This window comes from Armigeres subalbatus, chromosome 2 (genome assembly GCF_024139115.2).
Source record: "Armigeres subalbatus isolate Guangzhou_Male chromosome 2, GZ_Asu_2, whole genome shotgun sequence".
Classification (NCBI taxonomy): domain Eukaryota; kingdom Metazoa; phylum Arthropoda; class Insecta; order Diptera; family Culicidae; genus Armigeres; species Armigeres subalbatus.
Genome location: NC_085140.1, coordinates 221,382,179 through 221,406,515, shown reverse-complemented (window position 1 = coordinate 221,406,515; position 24,337 = coordinate 221,382,179). Strand labels below are relative to the sequence as shown.

At 36.1% G+C, this 24,337-nt stretch overlaps 1 protein-coding gene across 5 annotated transcripts in view; it reads left to right on the top strand.

The window, feature by feature from the left end:
• The window catches only part of LOC134211702 (coiled-coil domain-containing protein AGAP005037), a 107,268-nt gene that overhangs the window by 77,758 nt on the left and 5,173 nt on the right, over positions 1-24,337 (top strand). For 4 of the 5 annotated variants that reach the window (XM_062688846.1, XM_062688844.1, XM_062688845.1 and 1 more), the window contains exon 19: positions 4,894-4,990. In XM_062688846.1, coding sequence (XP_062544830.1) covers positions 4,894-4,990 — 97 coding nt within the window. Of the gene's footprint in view, positions 1-4,893; positions 4,991-18,900; positions 18,945-24,337 lie in introns of all 5 variants that reach the window. The other variant, XM_062688847.1, reaches the window with a different exon arrangement.

The following is a 24,337-nucleotide window of genomic DNA, read 5'->3' as shown; positions in this document are numbered from 1 at the left end:
ACATACAGCTACGTAGTTCAACGTCACCTTTGCGTACAACCCGATTGGGCTGAACCTTTGAGTTTTTTAAGATTTGCTGTCCCTATCTTGTAACAGTAGTCAATAGAAGAGCGCTTGCGTGAAAATGAAATCACTGTGCATTTATCAGCATTGAGAACCATACGATTTGTTTCACACCAGTCGATGAACACATTGAGCTGAGTTTGTAAGAAATAAGCATCCTGAACATCATTAACAATCCAGTAAAGTTTAAAATCGTCGGCAAAGGAAAGCTTCTGAGAATCAATGAGGTAAACAAGGAATATTAACGGTCCTAAATGACTTCCTTGTGGTACACCTGAAGTAACAGAGAAGTACGATGAGGTGCAATCGCCAATCTTAATAGCCATTTCACGACCGCTTAGATAGGATTTAAGCCAACAAAGGAAAGATCCTGAGAAACCGAGACGTTCAAACTTTGCGATAGTAATATCATGGTTGATTTTGTCGAAAGCTGCCGAGAAATCAGTGTAAATTGAATCAACTTGTTGTCTTTTCTGTAGAGCTTGTGCGATGAACGATGCATAGACGATAAGGTTGGTATTTGTTGAGCGCTTCGGCATGAATCCATGTTGATGTTCCGAGATGAAATCGCGACAGTTATGGAATATAAAGTTATAAACTACTTTTTAGAATAACTTTGAAACAGCACACAATGCGGCTATACCACGATAGTTGCTAACCTCGCGTTTGTTGCCTTTTTTAAAAACAGGGAAGACATAAGATTTTTTTCAGTGGTCAGGGAACATTCCATTCTGTCGGTGGGGGTCGTCGTGGCGGTTGCTGCAGATCATAAAATTCAACGATGGCAGCAATAGCTCTTTGGTCTAGCGTGATTAGGAACCCGAATTTGTGGAATCAAAATCGTTTTTTTAGGATTAGCATTTTCTGAAAAGAAGATTAGAGCGCAAATTATCTTAGCGAAAAATCATCGAGTGGCCGTCGGGCAGCAGCAACACAATGGGAAATTTCAACGCAAGGTTCGGATAACGTTTGATTGCTGTTAGTAATTGGAAAGGTGCATTGTAAAAAAATGTACATGGAAGATAATTTCACTCAAATCAACCCACACTGATCAGTCCGAAATTTTCAATCACTAATAGCAACCAAATGATAGCCTGGACCATGTGAGAAAATTTCACTCTACTGTTGCTGCAGCTGCTGAGGATGGTCTTCGGAAGATGACGCGTTTCAGCACTGTTGCGAATAAGTTTTCGGATTTGTGCCATCTTGGCTCGTCTTGTGGCATGTGCATCCTTTAGATATTGTCGAGGTGATGGCGACATCGACGGAGGCGTCTGCTCTGTAATGAAAGGATGTGGACGCTACAATGTAACACGCTGTATATTACCATTGCCCCGCCCTATCAGTGTGTGCGTATTGGGTTTACGTTTTCTTAATTGGGAAATCGTATACCAAAAAAGAGCGGCTTCACTTCCTGTCTATTAGGAAAATTTCGAGACACGCGCGAGCGCTCAGTTTCTATTCAGATTTTCCGATGGCTCTTTCGGTGGCATCAGTGGGTGGCGTAAGGTAGCTTCAGAACTTGCTTCAGAACGTCGGCTCCAGGGGCACGTTCATCTCAATTTGGGAGATGTGTGCCAGCTTGGTTGCTGATTGGTCGCTGATTGGTTTTTCGAGCCAACCCTTCATCAAATCTGTCTAATTTACGCAAGAATAGCCGCCTGAATGCAAATTTATCTTCTTCTTCTTCTTCTTCTTCTTCTTATTGGCATTACATTCCCACACTGGGACAGAGCCGCCTCGCAGCTTAGTGTTCATTAAGCACTTCCACAGTTATTAACTGCGAGGTTTCTATGCCAGGTTACCATTTTTGCATTCGTATATCATGAGGCTAACACGATAATACTTTTATGCCCAGGGAAGTCGAGACAATTTCCAATTCGAAAATTGTCTAGACCGGCACCGGGAATCGAACCCAGCCACCCTCATCATGGTTTTGCTTTGTAGCCGCGCGTCTTACCGCACGGCTAAGGAGGGCCCCTACTTAAACTACTTTGGTTCTCGGTAAAACAGAGGGGGATCAAGTCTCCCAAGGGAACAAGTCTCACCACCTTCCCCTTCTATAACGCTAGAGGCGCTGTTCTCCCACTCCCACTCCCGCTGGCTCCACATTCTAACTGGAACTTCACAGATAAAATTATGTTGTGATTTTAAATGTATTTTCATGCACATATTTGGAGCATGCAAATAAACGTAACATTCAATCAATCTCACTATTCTTTTAAATCGAAATCAATTTAAACGGTGCTTGCTTGTAAAATTCAATCATTTTTAATTGAATATCGAATTTTAATTCGTTTGATGGAATATGCTGCAATTTCACACGTCGTTGAATTTTCAAAATTATTTGCTGTGTTGGCCTGCTTTACAACATAGTATTCGATTAGCAGAAAAATATATTAAGCTCTTTTAGTGGAATGTATTCAACCGTCTAAGACGAATTAAGTACTCTGCATTCAATTCCACCAATTATTTTCGATATCTTTTCAGATACGTATTTCGACCGCAACTGTGAGGTCGTCTTCAGTGTCTCGTACTTAACTCGACTTGAGCCAAGTACGAGACACTGAAGACGACCACACAGTTGTGATCGAAATACGTATCTGCAAAGATATCGAAAATAATTGGTGGAATTAAATGGAGAGTACTTAATTCGTCTTAGACGGTTGATTCTATTAGCATTTCCTCAGTTATGAATTGAAAGCTTTTCTATGACCGCCATTGCATGAGTATGTGTCTTGTGTGGCAAGTACAATGGATACACTATGCCCAGGGAGTCGAAAATGTTTCCCACCCGAAAAAATCCTAGACCGGACCGAGAATCGAACTCGCCATTTCCGGATTGACAATCCTACCTCTTTGCCATACACTAATAAAAATCCACACATTTTATTGGCAAAAATCTAAACAAATTCACTTGTCATAAGACGAGTTTGTACCATCCCCTTTAATTCCACCACTTGATTGTATCTTGACAGATACGTATTTCGACCTCAACAGTAACCTAAACTTAAGTCGATTCAAGAACGAGACACTGAAGACGACCTTACTGTTGAGGTCGAAATACGTATCTGTCAAGGTACAATCAAGTGGTGGAATTAAAGGGGATGGTAAAAATTCGTCTTATGACAAGTTAAGACATTCCACTAAAAAGCTCAAAATAATTTTCTTAACTAAAGAAATTTACAAATGAGTTTTATGTGTGCTTTAATAAATCATCCGCTATAGGAGAATACACATAAACGTTATTAGTTGATAAGGGTTATGTGTGATTCCACCAAGCCTGTGACAAGCGCGATGTCATCATCATCAATAGACATAGCCCGCTTTCACCAGTGAAAAGCAATATGTAACATACTCTTTATAAATAAATATAATAAAATCTTTGTGATAACACACTTACTCATCGCTGAAAAAATCAATTCTAAGAATCTGTACATATGCTTTGATAAAATGTTGTAGTTGTTTGGGATTCAGCAAATTTGGCATCAATTTCCTTGCGAAGAAAAATGGACTGCCTAATCTGACCATCCTCCGGTTCAGGGTAATTTTTAACCACTTAGATGATAGCTACCTACCTGGATATCTGGTTGGCTACAGCGTCGTTACATCTATGCCAGATGTATTGTAGAGCTGGAAGGGTTTCGACCGAATTTAGTACACACATTCTCTAACCTGATGGGGTAGGAGAGTCATCAAGAAAAGATGGAAGGGTTTGAAGCTAGGGGTACTGTTCAGAAGACAAACAATTGAGTGTAGCTTCTGAAGCCGTGAACCGATTTCAACCAAATTTGGTGCATATATTCTTTATTCTTTATCCTGAAAAAAGAAGTAGAAAGAAGGAAGTGGGAGAATGAAGAAAAGAAAAGGAAGGAATAAAGCAGAAGGAAGAAGAAAACAGCAAGAAAAAACGAGAACAATGAAGTAGAAAGGAGAAGGCTATAGGTAAGAGGAATGAGCGGATGCATAGAAGAAGAATGAAAATAAGAGAAGAAAGAAAGATAAAAGAAAAAGTTTCAACTATCAACTTAAAAGGACAGAGGGATGAAGAGCCTATGTTATATTCAGCCCGGGAGTTGCGTTTTTCAACCTATTGTAGTATTAAGCCGAACGGCATTCGGTAGCCTAAATAGGACATAAAGACAAGCCGGTACAGTTACAGTACATTGAGAACACATTGAGTTGTATCTTTATATCGATCAATCTTCAGTCTATTTGCCTTTTTGCGTTTGGTGCTGCACATAATTTACTTTTCAATCCCGAGCAAAGACGGGTACAAAAAACTAGTAGAATACAAAGTTGAAGAGCAGATTAAGTTTTAGTGGGAATGTAGAGCCAGTGAAGAAGAAGTTGAAAACTTCCATATCCGCATAGTATGATGGTCTTACAAATATTCAAAGGTACCAACTGATTTTAAACTTAGTTAGTTAGGCCGATACAAATATTTAAAATCAATTATGTCTCCCAGCACCTCGGATTTTTTTTCCCAAAAAAAATAATTTGCAGGAGCAAAAATATTTTTTTTTTAAAGTTTTGAGGATTTTAAAAACATGTTTAAACAAATCTGAGGATTTTTTTTTCATTTTAATATTTATTTACTATTACCTCAATCCCCCCTCGAATTTTCGAAGACCAATAAGAAATAATTTTAATTAAACATTTGTAACGGCCTTATGGTTTTCTGGAAATCACACAGGGGCGTTTTAACCAGGTGGGACACATTATACCATCTTACACAAATTATTTTTTGTTATGACCATAAATACAATACATTCTCTAGTTTATATTTTTTATGTGCATGTTTATTAATGATGATCTTACTATTTTCAGACTTGCAAGTGTTCAAGAGCAGCGTTTGCCTATTCCTGAGCCATCATTAACGGAGGAACCGGTGAGGTCTTCTGAAGGACCCCCGAACCCAAACAAGGTAAGTTTAATCATGTTTCTCTTCTCTTATCTTTCGCTATGGATGTTCACTTTTTATAAATTTATACGTCTAGAAAATTTTGAATGAAAATTGAAATATTAAATTGTTGATAATAGTAACTTATTTTGATTCAGCAATGCGAAATTTTCTGAGACGTGCGACATAATTCCTAAAGCTGTAATTAAAATGCTATTACGTTCTTGAAACAGTAATAAACACTTCAAGGCTATTCCTATCGTTATTTGATTAGAAATATATTGTTTTGCTAATTGTATACCATCAATTGTATCAACAGAGAGTGCAACTTAAATTACACTATGATTTACAAATTTGTTTATTAGCTGCCAGAGTGCATTAAAGTTCTGTCTAATTTTCCAAATTAAAGTCGAATTTAATTTAAAAGTGATAGTTCAATAATTATTATAGTTTTCGATTTGATGTCGCTGTACGATTTTTCTGCTTTTGATATTTTAAACGATCAAAAGGATCTCAATCTGAGTTATAAAAATCAGCGATTCAACAACATCGAAACATGTAATCGATTCGATCTCAAGCTTTGTTCGGGTAATCAGCAGTTTACTATTGCATTGATTTTTATGGCGACCCGTATCAACCTTCTGACACTCGCGTGGCTTTTATTGACGCGTAACAAGCGGAGTTTCTCAATGATGTTGTACTTTCTATAACAGGGCTGGACCCAGGCGGCTGCGCGTGGAACAGGCACTCGGTTATATAGCTTCTCTCTGTGGAAAAACGTCAAAACACCAAGAGACTGAAAACAATCTAACCAGCTTTTCATGTAGAAATCCTTAACCGACTTTTTGTCTTAGCTAAATGCGAGGAAGTCAGTACCACTAATCAGTGAATCAAGATCAATGCCTATCAATAACTATAGTTTAATTCGCAAATTCGCAAATTTATAATAGAAAGTTCTTAATGGCATTACATCCCCAACAGAGACATTGCCGCCTCGCAGTGTTCGTTATGCACACATAGTTATTAACTGCGAGGTTTCTAAGCCCAGTTACCATTTTTGCATTTGCATATAATGAGGCTAACACGATGATACTTTTATGCCCAGGAAAGTTCATAAAATTTCCAATCTGAAAATTTCCTAGACCGGACCGGGAATCGAACCCAGCCACCTTCAGCATTATCTTGCTTTGTAGCCACGCATCTGACCGCACGGCTAAGGAAGGACCCACATAATTTTTAGATATATGTTTGAATTGTGGCGTTTTGGTAGTAGTGACCAGCTCAACTGATTCGCATTTTATTGTATTGTGAATTTCCCTACTGAAAATTCAGGTAAAGGTATTAGGATTAACTTTGAATTCGAATTTTGCACACGATCTCAATGAATTGATGGTATACGTTAGTTTTCCATATTTTCTGTTTCCCTTGTAATTATATTATAGCATCCCATAAAATCATATTTATTGATTCCATCCTGTAGTATCATCCATCAATTTGTAGTTAATTGAACATTACTGATTCAACTGCACCGTTAAAAACGAATTTCGATGACTTTGATGATTTTGATTACCTATTACATAACTTTAGTTTGAAACAATCTACAGTGAGTTGTTTTCTTCTGCAGTAGTGTGTTATACTTTTTGCTAGTTTTGTTGTGTTACAATGTATTTCCTTTCCGTTCAGTTTGTTTGGTTGTTCACGTGGTATTTATATGACTATTGTTGCGTTGCCCATTGAAATTGCGTCGGGGCACACTGATGAGTAGAATATGCATTTGGTTGATTTGGTGACTTTTAAGTATTGGACTTGCTGTAAATGCAGTATGATGTTCAATAATATTGCACTAAGAACAGACTTGTGGTATCCTTACCCTGGTACAATTATCTTGAACAGAGTGCCACACTCACACCAAAAAGTGTCTTTGATAAAGATAGCTTCGGTATAATTTTCTTGTCATTGTTGTCACAAGTCTGTTCTTGGTTTTAGACGAATCTAGAAATTAGGCATAACTATCGAAAGTTTGCATATTGAGCAAAGCATTTTCCTCATTATGCTAAATGATCGTTCAGTTTCTTTGCTTAAAAGTGTGTATTCCTAACAATGCGTACTCCTATTTACCTAATGATTTCCGTCAAACTCATCAGGATGTCCCAATCGGTAATGTAATTAAATTTGTTAATGTTATGCATACTTCAGTATAATTGCCAGAAAAAAAACTCTTATGAAATTTTTAATATTCTAATCAATATCTGAAGCACATCATTGAATCAACATTACTATATCCAACTTTTTCCTTTGAACATAAACACTTGAAATGCGTAGACAATAATGTGTAATGTAAATATAAACTAGAAAATAACAGTTATAACAACGACGCAAAAAAAATGTTTTTTCGAAAAATCTAAATTTTAGCCTTCAACTACCAACAATTTTGTGCAAAACCTGTTCCTATCCTATCTATTAATCCGCGTTTGGAACAAATGCGCTTATTGTTGAAGTGGCACGTTTTGGTCATGGAATTTTTATGTTTGTAATATATGTTAGCCTATATTGAAATTCTTTTTCGAATCCTTGGGTTTTGCTTCTTTTGGCTACAAATGGTTAGTCGACGAAGAAACTTATAGAACTCTGTAAAACTTTTTGAAGTAATTTTTATTTTCATGAAATCTTTGCTATAAATAGGAGTCAATGGAGATCTGATGAAATGTTTTGTCAATGTAGTAGATGTTTCTGGGGTGGGGTGGTCACTGATTTTACAGCGAATCCCCGAGTTAGAACCTGAAGACCACAACAGGGTTTTCGTTTCCGGAGCGCATGGTTCTATGCAGCGAAATGATAATTGTAATATCAAAAGGTGACCAATTTTGTCAGTCTGTTTGATGCATATTTCTGAAGAAGTTTTTTGTTGAGAAGAAAATTTACATTTAATCGAAATTCTTCACAATGGATTATTTTATGTAACTCATTTTGCACTCACCGCATCAAAACAAAGCCGCTACTGTATATGCTGGTTAACATGCGCGGAGTTTTGAAGGAACTGGTCTACGGTGGCGCTATCTAATCATTTCATAGCGGCAGATTTTGCTTTTTCATTAATCCATTTTAGCCAGCCTCATGGAAGGGATCCCAACATTTTTGTACGAATCATATGGAAAAGTTGAAACTTTAATACAGTCGCTTTTCTTCATCTTGGTATGGAAGGGACCATCAAGATAAGGAGAGATCGAGGAATGAGAGAAAAATGGGTAAACACTAGTTCAAAACATTTCGTAAATCGGACAATCCACTGGTCCTGGGAGTTGTTAGCTGTGGCGCTGGGATGGAACAGGTAGGCCATTTCCTACGCATGAATGTTTCTGAGTCGGTTCTTTTGTTCTAGTTGATCTAGAAATGATCAACAAAAAATATCATACAAATATTAGCCAGTATAATTTACTTTGTATGACGTCATGAAAAATTTCTGTGATCCGAAGGAAATATTTCTATTCTTAAAAGTCTACTAAGTGGCCGCAAAGACTCCTTCCTAATCCCAATAGCGCTGAAGGATTCCTAGAAACCAAAATAAAATTCTGGTATTTTGTAAAATTGCTCAAATCTGTAGAAACGTTATGATTCTTAATAGATCAAAAATGTTCTTGGAAGCCAGAATTTTTCTAAAGTTCTAAAACAATCCGAGGATCAGATGAAATAGCCGAACTGCGAAAATCTATAAGAACATGCTTAAAAAAATAAGTTAAAAAAGAAGTAATGCAATTGCATTAATTGAAAATTTACTAAAAAAAATCTTAATAGGTAGTTTATGATAATTCTTGCACGTCCAAATGGATTATTAGAAGTCCACGGGGACGATTGTGAAGAAGCCTTTTTTAATTGAAATCTAGAGGTATCACAAGCATTCCTTAGCCCGCGTGATATCTTGCCAAAAGGAGTTCTAAACATTTCAAAAGATTCTATGACGATCTTACGATCCTGGTAGCACGCTACGATTCACAGAAATGTGTGATAGTTGGCAAAAAAAAACTTAGAAGTTAGTGATTGAATCATTCAATATTTTGAGAAAGTTTCGGAATTTACAACCTTTTTTGAAATCCTGCAAAAATATTCGAAAATCATAAGAATTACAAAATGTATGTCTGTCATGCTTCTTGGAAATTCTCAATAAATCCTGGAAATCCTGAAGATCGGAATCTTTATTGGGTTTTCCTTTCTTAGTTGTAAAATAGAGTTGAAGATGGTAGGTGATACTAGAACCCCCTAAAAATGTAAATATGAATCATTAGAAAAAATCCTAATGATAAATGTATAGATCGTTGTTTCAATCTACGTGCAAAAACTTTTTTTTACATGAAAACCATACATATTTCAACGAACCCCCAAAAAAAAATAAGATAAATTCAAGAATCATAATCTTTTATGTCTTTAACCGTTTTGGGGACGTCAAGGACAGTCAAGAACAAAATCCAATTCTCGTATGGATTTGTCGGATTTGATTATTATTCCTTAGTCTTGTAATTCTAGAAATAATAAAAAATCTATATGTTCGTGAAATTGACTGAAGGTTTTAGTGAACATCTTTAATAAACATTAATATTCTGAATTAAACTAACAAATTTATCTCAAATCCACATAAAATCCTTACAACTTACACCTTACACTCCAATTATCACTCATTAGGGATAAAAAGCTACTTTGTAACCGGTTCTAGAAGCTCCTGATGTACATGAATAACAGGAATAGTGGTCGAAATCCCATTTGACACGATAACCTAGAAATCAAAAAAAATATTTTTTTTTGTTGGCTCAAGATCACTTCAAAAATACTACAACATGTAACTTAAGGATTTGTAGTCGGTTCACCCCGTAACGTAACTAATACAAATGTTCTACTTCTCATTCATAGAGATATTCTTGACTTCGGTCCCCCCTCAGGGAAAGCGCGCACACGCTACAATATTGGCTAGGTATTAATAAGGTATAATAATTCAGTCCGTGCGACTAGTCAAAGACGGTGATCCAGTCTCTTATTTTTTATGAAAAGGCTCGCTGCACTAATCGATTACAGTTTTAATATTTTTGCCAGATTGCCAGATCGGACTATGGGCTCAGACGTTATGGCCAAAATACAAAAACGCGTAGAAATAATCTATCTTTTCCGACAGTCATCTTTAGCCGATCTGTTTTCAACAAGTTGCAGATTCTTACTATGGATTGAAATGAATGTAAATAAGGGAGTCTATCCATGTATCAGTGCCATTTACTCTAGTACCGTTTGCACCTACACCTGTTAGGACCTGTTGTAAATATTTTGGACTATCTTCGTATGTTAATGACAAGCCCCCTTTAATCCAAATTTAAATTTACTCGCGTTTTTAAGGGCACCCCACTCAAAACGAAAGTAGCGCACAACTGCCATTTCAATCATTCCACTCATACTATTGAATTAATAAAAATGATAGTTGTGCATTGCTTCCGTATTGAGATTTAAATTTGGATTCCGGGAGGCTTGTCTTTAAAAAAGGATCGCTCTTCCCGACGGGCTTAAAAACTAGAAGACAACCGGTGATGCCAGCAAAACGACTCCATTTGAGCCCTAAATATCGTACCCATCAACACTGAGCCTACAGCTACCAAAGACAGGCGTGACCAGACATTTTTCATCTTGAAAAAAAACAAGCTTTTACAAATTTAATTTAAAAAATAAAGTTTTTCGAAAAGTTTACTTTTTTGGTAATATTTTTATTTGCTACTAAGTGTTCATTCTTCTACTCTACACTACAACTATGTTCGGGAGCTTCATTTTGCGTCCTAATGGATTAATGAAAAAGCAAAATTTGCCGCTATGAAACCAGTAGATAGCACCACCGTAGACCAGTTCCTTCAAAACCTCTCGCATGTTAACCTACATATACAATAGCGACTTTGTTTTGATGCGGTGAGTGCAGAATGCGTTACCTAAAATAATCCATTCAATCAATTAAAATTCATCATAAAAATTAAATAACTAAAAGTCTTGCTGCCTGCATCATTGCTAACCTTCTTTAAACAGCAAATCATTTGAGAACTGCCAACTTACATTCAGATACTTAAAAAACATACGAACGAATATAAATACCGGGATATTTAATAACATGTATTTAAAAGTTAAGACTTCTTGTTGATTTTTCTATTTTTTACAGTTCAAATAGTAATGAATTATTGGCAGTGGCTGATTTTCCACTCGCCGCTATCACATACCGGCGCTATAGTATATGCGCAAAATAGCCAGCATGAGTTAACCGCCAGAAATTTGTATGGCGAAAGACATCAAACGCGGGTTTTCTTCAAGGAACTTTTCATGAAAAACTATTTGGTACCGGTTATGAAGGATGGTGTCCGCTACTACGCCTACCAAATATTTTTTCGATTAAGGTGCTTAATTTCGAGTAATCGAACCGTAGATGCCTTTCGCCATACTGATTTCAGAAAGTTAACTCCTTCTGTGCCGCTGTAAGCACGCTCAAAGTAGACGATTCATTAATTTCGTCCAGAAAATTTGATGCCAGGTTTGATACTTAATATAGTAACCATTGAAATAAGCCTTTCCATTATTCTGGGAAGACTGCTAAACAAAATCTGTCTTGGTCAAATTTGCTGGGAAGACTGCTAAACAAAATCTGTCTTGGTCTTGCGCCATCCGCACTTTGCACAGTTCCATTCCCTACACTTAATTCACGCACCAAGGGTAGAAAATGGTTTGTTAGCGAAGATCTAACAGCTAAATATGAACATCTCATCTCATCACTCGCTTCTCAAACTGGTAGTTCACATCAAGTTTTAATATAATAGAGATCACCTCAAATACACGTTATCGTTCCACGCCTATTTGTAAGGACGTGGCCGTGGTATTTGCTAATTAAAAATACACAAATGCAATGGAATTTGCAACGTGAAATTGGTAAATTAATCTAGTCAGCCGATTCTTTGATTCAGTGTGCGGTTTCATCATATATAACTTCGAAAGCATCCCTTTCTGGCTTTTTTGTCCCAATGTACCTTAATAAATATAGAATTAATGTAAAATATGATGAAGAATATTCAAAAGATTTTTAAAACCTCTAGACACGAAAAAAAATTGAGCGAAAAAAAAAGTCCATATAATCGAGGTAAAAAGTCCATATAATCGAAGTCCATATAATCGAAGGTCCATATAATCGAGGGTCCATATAATCGAGGTATACCTGTATACAGTTTCAGTAAGGTTCTTATGCAGATCTGTATGAAAATCTGCCATCCGCTGGTTGGGTGTAAGGATCCCCTCATGGAAACATCTAAATTTTAGTTTCCATGTCTTCTTTTTCTTCTTAATGGCATTACATCCCCACACTGGGACAGAGCCGCCTCGCAGCTTAGTGTTCATTAAGCACTTTCACAGTTATTAACTGCGAGGTTTCTAAGCCAGATTTCCATTTTTGCATTCGTATATCATGAGGCTAGCACGATGATACTTTTATGCTCAGGGAAGTCGAGACCATTTCCAATCCGAAAATTGCCTAGCCCGGCACCGGGGATCGAACCCAGCCACCCTCAGCATGGTCTTGCTTTGTAGCCGCGCGTCTTACCGCACGGCTAAGGAGGGTCCCATGTCAATCGACTTAAAATACCAATATGAGCTTAATCAAACATGGTTGAGGGTACTTCTAATCAGAGATGTCGTACACAGTTGACAAAAAAACCTTCTTTTTTACTTTTCACAATTTTTAACAATCAAATAAAATTTATTCAGTGAGTTCAACTAATAGATGGATATTTGAATTTGAAATGTCACTTTGATCTGTCAAAATAATACACGCAGAAGCCACGCGGGCGCGCGCACAGCAAATACATCGGCGTGTATTACACGCCGGTGTATTTGTTGTGAATGCGGCCGCGTGTATTTGGTGAGCACCATTTTGTTACATTGAAGTGACATTTCGGAAACTCAAATATTCATCTATTAGTTGCAGTCACTAAATTAATTTTATTTGATTGTTAAAATTTTTGAATAATAAAAGTGCAGTTTTTTTTACCAACTGTGTAGGACATTTCTGCTTCTAATCCGTCAAAGACTCAAAAAGTCCCCAAAAACCCATAAGTTTCAAATAAGTCTCAAAAAATTTGCAAGCAATCCAAATGTGTGAAAAAAATCAAACAATTTTCATGAATGTAATGCTAAAGCTTTGAGATGCTTTGGGTCATATTTTGGAATTCGATAAAAAGATTTTACATAAAAAATTTATTGACAGAGAGTCTCTAATTATTTCATTTTCATTTTATACCTAACATACTTGTCTAACGTCCAATAAGGCCTAACGAACTTATGTCTAATGTCACGGACCCCTAGCGAAGTTGATTTTTTCTTGCAATTCGTAGGTAAAACCTAACTACGCTAGTGATGCTTATTTATAAGCCATGTGGAGTCCGAGTAGAAAGATCTTGAAAGTTCTCGGATCTTCATCCTGTTGTCTAAACTGTTGTTAGAATTCGGCCGACTTCTTTTATTTCTACGCTTCCATGAACCTCTGCTGTTGCGATATCCAGTTGAGTAGCTTGTTTACATACTTCGTCGTGGCCGACCCAGCCTCTCTTCCGTTCCTGAATCCAGTTGCTATCGGCCTCTAATGAACAACAACAATGAAGCACGGTATTTAAGATGCAGTTGTGAGGCCACGCAGTAATTTGTTGATGAACATCTGCAGCCGTTGAGCATTCTCCACCGATACACACCATGTTTCACTAGCATATGCACCTATAGATTACACATTAGAATTCAAAATTCGTATTTAGGTACGTTGACTACCTGTTTCTCTAGATATTTCTTAAAAAGCCACATATTCTCGTGATTGAGATGGGTGAAAGCTTTTCCGTAGTCAATGAAAACCAAATAAAGGGACTCTTGGAATTTATTGACCTCCTCCAGAATGATGCAAGGCGTGACAATATGGTGCACACAAGATCTTTCGGCACGGAATGCGGCCACCTGCCGCCGGAGAACCGCATCGATCTTCTCCTAAATTCAAACTAGGATCACTTTTCAAGGACTTTGAGAACGGTGTAAAGAGTGCACAGAAGAAACATAATGCCACGCCAGTTATCGCATACAGTCAAAAATATATAACTTAGCTGGTAGTACCCTATTCTAGTTTTTAACTTGATTGAGTGGGTGCACCATTTTTTGAAAGCAGCATTCGCAACATCAAAGAACTGTGTTAACGCACATAAGAGCGTCTCTGGTGGGTTGTCGGTGTTTGAGTATCATTGGAGTTCCACAAATGATAATTCAACATTTAACGGAATTACTGCGACGCGACACTACAGCAACTTGCAACGATGACTATTTATTTCGGGCTCTTACACTATGACTCGTTTATTAAGACGGACTATTACAACTGACTATATCGACGGACTTCAAAATGTATGAAATCTTATATTATTATAATCTTTAAATCTTGTTTCTCTTACAATGTGGTTATTTTCATCTATGATTGATCTGCAGTGTGTTAAATATTATTTATCCATATTGCAGGGAAAATACTGCAAGGATTACTGAGTAATTGCGATTGCATACTAGTCGGCCAATTGAAGTAAAATCTTATCGTTATCGTTCTTAGTGTGAAGCGGCAATATCCTAAAGGAGAAATAAGACTAATGGGAAACCAGATGATGAACGTTTAATGTACCCTACCCAGTGGCGTAGCCAGAAAATTGGTCTGGGGGGAAGTTTTCTGAACATATTTTTTCGAAAAAAAAAATGTCTTCTAAAAATGTGGGGGGGGGGGGGGGGGTTTGCCCAAAACCACCCCCGTGGCTACGCCACTGACTCTATCGATATGCATCATGTTCCGCTAGTGTGGATAGTGGTTGCAATTATGCATATTAAGTTTTCAATCATTTCTTTCTTTACTTCTTTCTTTACTTCTTTGGAGCAGGGAAAAGTCCGTTTGAGTAGGGTGACCATATGAAATTTTTCCAAAGGACAGTTCCTCCAAATTGTGCCGAAAAGGAGGACATTGGGATGAAAAAGGAGGACATGAGAAAGAAAATACCAACACAAAACTTCTTGTATTTGATATTAATATGACTGATTTTTCGGGATGTCGAGTCAAATACGACATACAAATTTATTAAAATTTAAAAAATTAAAGAACGAACTCATCATCTTCATAGTGAGATTCAATTAAACAAGCTTCAACACATTTTAATAATGGTGGACAATTGTTTATATAAAAATATAGAAAAACTGACACATGACTAATTTTGAATGACATAACCATCGCATACAATTCAATGGTATATTACTTACGGCATCTATTAGCTCTGCGGAGATTATTTCTTGAATGTCAGTAACTTTATGGCATGCGAGTGGAGCTAGACGGGTTTTGTCGTTAATTGTACCCAAGTAACACAATTCAGACTGATTTGGTTGCATATATTACTTGATTTGGTCATATATAGATCTTAATAACTCATCTATGCCAAATGTGTTGCTTGGGTATGATCATGAGGCTTTCAACAGTTGTTTGTAAAAATTTGCGAAAGGATCTCTGTTGTAAGATTTTCTTCAGCGATAACAAGAAAAAACTCTTCGGAAATTCGTGTATAGCATTCTTAATTGTTTCCTCAAAATATACAAAAAGGAGGACATTTCAGGGCAAAAGGAGGACATCCGATTTTTATCGGATACCATAGGATACCATATGGTCACCTTACGTTTGAGTAGAGCACTTTGCGCTCTTTCTCAAATGGGCGCAAAACCTCCTCTTCTTTTCATATCAACAGAAAATACAATGTTTCCATATGATACAATTTTAGCTTAATAATAATATTCTTAACTATTATATAACTACTTCTATTTACAATTCCATCTACAATATATTTAACCAGTTCATTTTAATGTTACGTGTGGCGAGGTGGGGATAATATTAGGAGAAAACTTCTTCGAAGTGCAGAACGAGAAAGAGAAAAGTCAAAAGCAGTAGAACATTGATTAAATATACGACACATGCTTATAAAGGGCTCATTATGTGCGTAATTTGTTCGGGCACCCCTGATGAAAATAAAGGAGCTTGAACGAAGCTCTCGAGCAGGAATATGAATGCTTAAATTTGATAGCAAGGACGGACAGTCTATTTTAGATTGCAAAAGGTCAGAAATAAAAAGTGCTTTTGATACCTGACGACGTGTACTTATGAGCTCTAAACCTATCAGTCTGCATCGTTTTTCGTAACTGGGCAAATTATTTGGGTCGTTCCAGGGAAGGCGACGCAGGGCGAAGCGTACGAATTTGCGCTGAATGGACTCAATGCGCGATATACTATTTTGGTAATAAGGAGCCCATACAACACACGAATATTCTAACAAAGACCTCACCAATGAGCAATATAACAATGAATATTATCGATTTTTTTTTGCTATGCGAAAAATAAAACCTAGTGTTTTTGAAGCCTTGGATGATATGAAAGCGATATGATCCTTGAAAGATAGTTTAGAGTCTAAAAACACACCTAGGTCCTTAACGACAGATTCTCTCTTAAGACTTGTAGAACCAATTTTGTAATTGAAGTCGATTAACGTGCGCTTACGGGAAAATGAAATTATGGAGCATTTATCAGCATTGAGAATCATGCGATTTAATTTGCACCATTCAGTGAAAACTTCAAGCTTAGATTGTAAAACTAATGCATCACGGACGCCGTTGATGACCCAGTATAGTTTAAAGTCGTCAGCAAAGGAAAGCTTAAAAGATTTAAGTTGCATATTTATATCATTGAGATAAACCAGAAATATCAACGGCCCCAAATGACTTCTTTGCGGTACACTTGAGATGGCGGGAAAATAAACTGCCAACGGAAAATAAACTGCGGGAGCTAACGAAGAAATGATCCAGAAAATCCAAGGCGTTCGAATTCGGCAATATCAATTTTATGATTAATTTTATCAAATGCTGCCGAGAAATCAGTATAGATCCCGAGTAGAGGAAAATAGCTCAATAATATCAAATGTTGATAAGATAGCAAAATGAGATATGGACATGATTGATATAAGAGATAAAAGATCAGGCGACAATATCAATATTTTGCACTAAAATATCATGAGGATATCAATATATGTTATTTGTAATAAGTGATCGATATCAAGTGTCATTAGTTTGTTCTTATCTATAGCATATCTTGATATTTAAATGATATTTCGGTGCAAAATTTTGATATTGTGGCCTGTTCTTTTATCTCTTATATCAATCAAGTCCATATCATGTTTTGTTATTCTGTTCATAGCTTCTGCCCGGGATGGAGTCCACTTGTTGTCCTTTCTGTAGAGCTTGCATGATGAAGGATGTGTAGACAATCAGATTGGTATTTGTTGACCGCTTTGGCATGAACCCGTCGAGTCAAGTACGAGACACTGAAGACGGCCTTGCTGTTGAGGTCGAAATACGTATCTGTCAAGATACAAATAAGTGGTGGAATTCAATAGGATTGCAAAAACTCGTCTTATGACAAATGAACCCATGTTGGTGCTCGGAGATAAAGTCCTTGCAGTTGTGGAACAGAAAATTGTATACTACTTTCTCGAACAACTTTGAGATTGCACATAGAGCAGCTATTTTACGATAATTGCTAACCTCACGTTTGCTACCTTTTTAATATGAATGCTGAGATACCATCTGGTCCAGGATTAGTTAAAGTTTTCATAGAACAGCACATATTGGATATTGTTTGCGCGTCAACTAAAGGATGGTCACCTACTGGAGGACGCGGGGGAGTGAAGTTGGCGGCTTTGGAAACATGGCTGACACCAAGTGATTCTTGTGTAAAAACACTCGAAAAATGGCTCAGGAACAAATCGCAAATTTCTTCTGGAGATGAACATTCATTGCTTCTTTTAATTGACGTAGCTCCAAAAACCTTTTGGATTGTGATGAAGTTTCCGTTTTCATACCGACTCTTCACTTTTTGTCCGGCTGAAAGGAGTCGTCTACAACCAACTTTATTTTGTAGTTATGGGTGATTGAACCCGATGAGGAGTACAACCATTTCGTAGTTTTGATTTTTGAATTAAACTTTTGTCGGGAACTTCATATTAGGTTAAGGAATAATTTATTATGTGTGCTTGATGTTTTGGGCAGTGCATAATTCATATTCAAAAAGGAGAAACCGGATGAATTATATATAGTTCTTCAAAAAAAAGTTTGAACCTAATTGGTTTTATTTATTATTGAGACATCAAGTCTAATATTCACACACTTTCAAATATCAGTTTAATTAACTCATCTATGTCACTCGTCGTTAGTACCAAGGGTGTAAAATGTGATTACTTAAGTCTACAGCGGTTATGACGTCTTAACTTCAGTTTTATATATTATTTTTTTTTAAAGGTTTTGTTTATTATTCCCCTAAATATTTTGAAGATTTGTACTACATTTGTTTTTATGTTTATATTTTTTTAAGTTAGAAAAAAATAGATGTATTCAAAGCATGCATTATTGTTAAAGTCTTTAATTAATGGTTTTCAATTATTATTATTCCGTTAGATATTACCATCGACGAAAATGAGTCCAAATGCATAAAAACATCAAAGTCAAAACGATTGAAAAAGCCAAATAAATTTTGTTCTCAATGTATTTTTTGGGATGTTACTCTTGAAACCAAACTTGATTTGATTCCTATCCCAAAACGCTGATATTATCCCATCCTATAAATGATAATTTCATGTTGATTGTTTGAATTGAGAATTGGAACAACTACGAGCCTTTTATATTAAAATAACATAGCTCCTTTAAACTGCAATAAAAGCGAATTAAATTAATCAAATACGATAAATTAAAAACTATTTTTAACTTCCGTAATCTAAACACAGAAGTCCTTTTGTATCAAAATCAATCACAAAATAGTTGTTTTTCTATTGTTGTTTCCTTCATAGTTCAACTGGCGGTGGAGCTCAAACTTCAAAGAGGCTATCAATGAGTAATTTTTTTTGTCAATTTGTTGTTCAACTGCTATATTTATAAATTTGCACTAGGAACTCATATAACTTTCCTCTATTATTTACATTTATTTGAATCACTGTCTTGATAAATTGAATAACAAGAAACTGTAAGCAAGAGCACGACAAATACATATATTTTTATACTGCTTCGAGTGAATCGAAACATTTAGCAAAGTTTATTTCTTCTAATTTGGAAAATATCGTACAACTTAGTTAACAGAGTATCTAAACTATGCTGGTCTTTCAATTAATTTTTTATTATTATTTTGAAGAATAACATAATTTGCTGATGCTTTTTGAGAAACTTAATCATTGTTGGAGGTTTTGTTGAGGGCCAGCTTAGTTGACCAATGAATATCAATCAGAGCAATAATGTAATTAAGGCTTCGTATACGTTACAAGAAATGTATGCCAGCATAATGCTTCGCAAAGGTAATCAATATTACGAATTTATTTCGAAATCTGGTATTTTAATAATATTTTCAATAATCCTACTTTTCCAAGAACAAATTAAATAATCAACTCTTTGCACACTCAAAAGCATGATGGTCTGGCACAAACTTTTGCACAATAAATCTGACTATTGATTTATTTTCTTATTGTCAGAGCACACTTTCCTACTTAAAATCAATATCTTTGGTCACTTTTTGTGATTTTTTAAATAAAAATGTTAGGAAAATTTCACGGTCGTTTCGAATTATCAACTATATGTGTTTAGAATGAATATATCACTCTTCTATGAAATATTGTGCACATTGATGGAGCGTGTTTTTTGTTTTAATTTATGACTTTAACTGAAACAAGCAAACATGATTTCCAAGGGTTTTCCTGCTGTCATGGATCGCACGTGCCTCTTGCATGTGCAGTGTGCAACAATCGTGCTGGTATTGTATTTTCATGTCGGCACCAGGCTTCGATGGTTAAATGATATGTTATTTAAAAAAATGCAATCCTCTCGGTTTAGTTATTTAAGATAGTGAGCATATTTAGGATTTAAGTACAATATCATTGAATTTATATTAATTCAGGGCTGACATTAGTCATCGTCGCAGCACGAAAAGCCACAGTAGCGACGAGTTGTAGTGTCTTCAATGCTACTCGACGCGTCGTCAATGATGTGCACGTCGTCGTGCAACCAAATTGTCATGACGACATCGAAGAGCGAAGCATTATTCTTCAAGCGTCATCTGCCATGCGAAGATTTTTATTAATTCTTTGTAATAATAAATTTAAAGCAACGTATGAAGGCGTTATAAATGTTATCGATACATACAGATCCTACAATTTGTTTATTTGAGACGCCATTATGTATTTAACCAGTCCGTTTATAAAGACGTGCAATCAATTATGTGAAGAAGTGACAGCGGCAATCGCCTCAACTTTTAGTTGTGCGACTATTTTCGTGGTAGGTATGCAGCGCAAAGAAACCGAATAGGTGTTACGTCGTGCAATGTTATTTTTTGCAATTCCTGATCATAATATCTGGTTTACAGTTCGTCTTTGAGTGATAAAACGGCCTACTTTTCCATACCAATGAAATGGATGCTTTAATGAATATTATGCAACTCAAATGGGTTGCATAGTATTCATAATTAACACTCATTTGGGTGCTATAATGAAAAACCAACACCGGAACAGTCGTTACGTGACTAAATTTTGCTAAATTAGCTTGGGTAAGTGCTCAAATAGTGTATTCTATGCGCCCCGTAATAAATTAAATAGTTTGGCGGTCATGACATCAAAAATTTCCAAAGGCAAGTACATCTATCGATTCGCTCATTGAGCTTTGCAATGTGGCACGGTAACTTGGAATCTGGTTGTTCTCTGCAGCAAAATATTGTATTGGCAAGAATGGCCATGTGGAGTAAATTAGACTGTACAATTTTGGTACAGATTTATCAAATTGAAGTCCATTTTTCGTCATTGCAAAAAATAGCGTGTGCAACTCGTTGCAAAACTCGATTTTTTCAGCACTCGTAGTATGTATTTATCCAACTCGGCCTCGGCCTCGTTGGATAAACGTACAACTCGTGCTGAAAAAATCATCTTTTTGCTACTTGTTGCACAAACTACTATTATTACTTCATACGACGAGAATGACTATTGTCAAATTATGGTTAATTATGGCATTATTAAACTCTTTCGTAATCCACTTAGTGCCAATAATGACTTTCTCGTGCATCATAAAGAAGATAAAATTAAAAAGCATCAATAATAACTAATGGAGAGGTTTCCTTATTTCAGTTGTATACCCAATTGTTTACATATTTTTTTACACAGTGGAAAATATGATTTTTATACAGGGATTATAGAAATAATAAAAAAGCGCCTTCTACATATTTTTTTGCGAAGGGCTTACACATACACTCAGGCTGATGTTTTGCACATTAAATTTATATGCATTACCGCTGTTTCTTAAAAAAAGAGGGTACCCTTTGGAGCAAAGATTTCTCAATAATTCCGGAACAAGATTACAAAAATTGTAAAACTATTTCTATTTAATTCAATTTGTAAAAATTGATCCATTGCCAGTGTTTTCTGACCAAGGAATACGTTATCGAAAATGTTTTGACCCTAAAAAGTTAACTTTAGAGGCCAAGTGACTTTGGAGGAGTGTTCATTATGTTGCTCCATATTTTAAATAAAGTGATGAACTTCTCACACTGTAAAAATAACTATAATAAAGAATAATAAAAAAAGATTCAAGATTTTTTTAGATTGGTCCCCTTAAAAGTGTCATGAAAAATCTCTTTCCTTCAATTGTGAAGATACATCATTGCTGTCTTCGAGAAAGTTGTAGGGAAAGTTGCTACGAAAAATTTCGCTTTATAAACTTTGGTTTTATATGGTCTAGAACTCATGATAGGATTCGTTATTTATTAACGTCCCCGAAAATTAGGTTTTACGAAACTCACATCAATATATTTGTTAGATTTTTCGAATTTTCTACGAAGTTGTCTATCGCAATAAAAAAGATGCATCTCTCGTAGACAGTTTCGTTTAATTTTACGAATTTATTGACAATTTTCGGTTAAAAATGGGCATTTTGACCATTACTGTATACATTCAGGGGCAGAGTAGGGTAGAATTTTGCTTAAGTAACAGAAAGTATAGTAGCTTGACGTAAGTGACTTGTGGGAAATTCATTGTTACAAATTACTTAGGCCGAAGTGGCCTCTGCAGTATATAAAAGTAGTTTCCATTCAACTCGATCAAAACTACGCAGTCTATGGAGAGTCCAAAATCGTTTCAACCTGATAAATTCACTTCGCTCGAAGTGCACCTCGCTTTCTTGTACTCGACGGATTGCTATGGGGAATCATTTTTACCGGGTTACTGTTCGACATTTTGGTCCACCACAGTCGTCCGGTCTATGCGGATGGTTCACCCAACAGCTAAGGTTCATTCTTTTCCTCAATGTACCGTTTTCCATCTTCACCCCTCCATATATGGTACGCAGCACACACGCATTGTCTAGATCTCGTGTTCGTAGAGGAATACCGGTCTAATGAGCCTTTTGTATATACACACTTAGTTTTTATTTCTGCAGCTCGGCAAAAATCCGCACAGTCGTGCGCCAGCAAAATAAAAAACTGATATTTCGGCAAAAATGATGTTTGTTATCTGATTTTCGGCAAATTATTTGCTGATTTCCAGCAATTTTGACAGAAGTCTCGGCAAAAAGCATGTTTGCTGGGGCACGGCTGTGCGAATCTCGGTAAAAGTTGACCATTTTGCTGAGATCTCGTTAAAATAAATTAAGTGTGTAGTTTTTTTGGTACGGCGTCGAACTCTATTCGATCGGATTGTCTTGCACAGTCCAAAGTACGTACGATTCCCTGCTATGTCTCCGCATATCCGCATACCTCTGCTAGTACCGTTTTCGGCGGTCAGCTTTGATCCCAAGTGCACGAATTCTTCAACCACCTCACTTGTGTCACCACCGATACAACTTCTTGGTGGGTGGTTAACATTGAATTTTCTTGAACTTTCCCTTTCTGTTTGGCTATTTTCATCCAAACTTCCCTTCCATTATTGGCCTCTAAGTCCCTAACATGGTGACATTGGATCAGGAAGAAATATAGTAGAATTAATGTGATTCTTCAGAAATTATAAGAATGGCTATTGAAAATACTTTTGCTTATATATCGCACAATTCATAGTTCCAGAACGGAACGCACATTTCACCGCAACCACATATCGCCTGATAGACGAGGAATTCAATGGCAAATTGCAACGTTTTTATCTTCCAAATTTGCACTTGATTGTATGATATTCGTAAAAAATATATCAGACTTTTTACTGGTAGGGATTTTTACTCCCTAATCCTCAGAAAACTATAAAAACCTGCATTTGTGAAAAAATCTTAAACGTCCACTCTACAAACTACTTGTTTATTCTTCTATATATACATAAAAATAAATTTCTGTATGATCCTTATAGACTCGTACTCGTATGAAGCATAAATTTGTGCATAACTCGAGAACTAATCAAGGAATAAATTAATTTTAGGCGAAACAAAGTTCGTCGGGTCTTCTACTAGTTACTTATTAAAACACCATAATTTATTACCGTTATCGTGACTGACAATAGGCCAAAAGGGGGTGAGAAAGGTTAAATATTTCAACAACTTATAATGGCTTTAAGGTGATTATACAATTGATCCCATGGTTAATTTCTTTATTCTTTATTCTTTATTTGTACACCGTCTTCAATTTATATTGCAAAGATTTATTGTTTGACTTAATTTTATTTTTGTTATTCTAATTTACTAATTTGCTGACATTGAAGTCGAAAAGTCGATAGTCGAAAAAACAACAATATAATAGTTAATAGTCTGCAGCATAAATCTAATGGATTATTTTGGCCGTAATGGCGGTGGCCACGGATCCATAGCAGTTGGCGATTTCTGAGTTGACGAGACGGTGCATGAAATCGAACATTTTCCAAGATGTAACTACAGTCGATGTTTCACGTTATGACGTCGAAAAAAAGCATCCTTTGATGCATCACTCGACGGTCTGCTAATGGTTGCAAGTCAATCAAAGCACAATGGTTTTGGAATGGAGGAAAATTTTCTGGATCGTTTCATGGTAAACGGCGCAAGGCGTAGTTTCAAATTTACCACATGCTTTTCACATTTTCAAAATCCCAAATCTGATGTAATAATGTTTGTCTACAGCTGAAATTAAAGTCGATTGATTAGCATAAGTAAGCAAATTATCTACCTTTGTTTTTATCCTAATGCGCGTTATGGTTCCTATTTCCTATGGTTCCGTATTTCCCAAGATGCCTATTTGTTGCTTTGTTGTATAATCACCTTAAAATAGATTGAATGTATCTGAGGGAATGAAAACTAGATTAAAAGAAA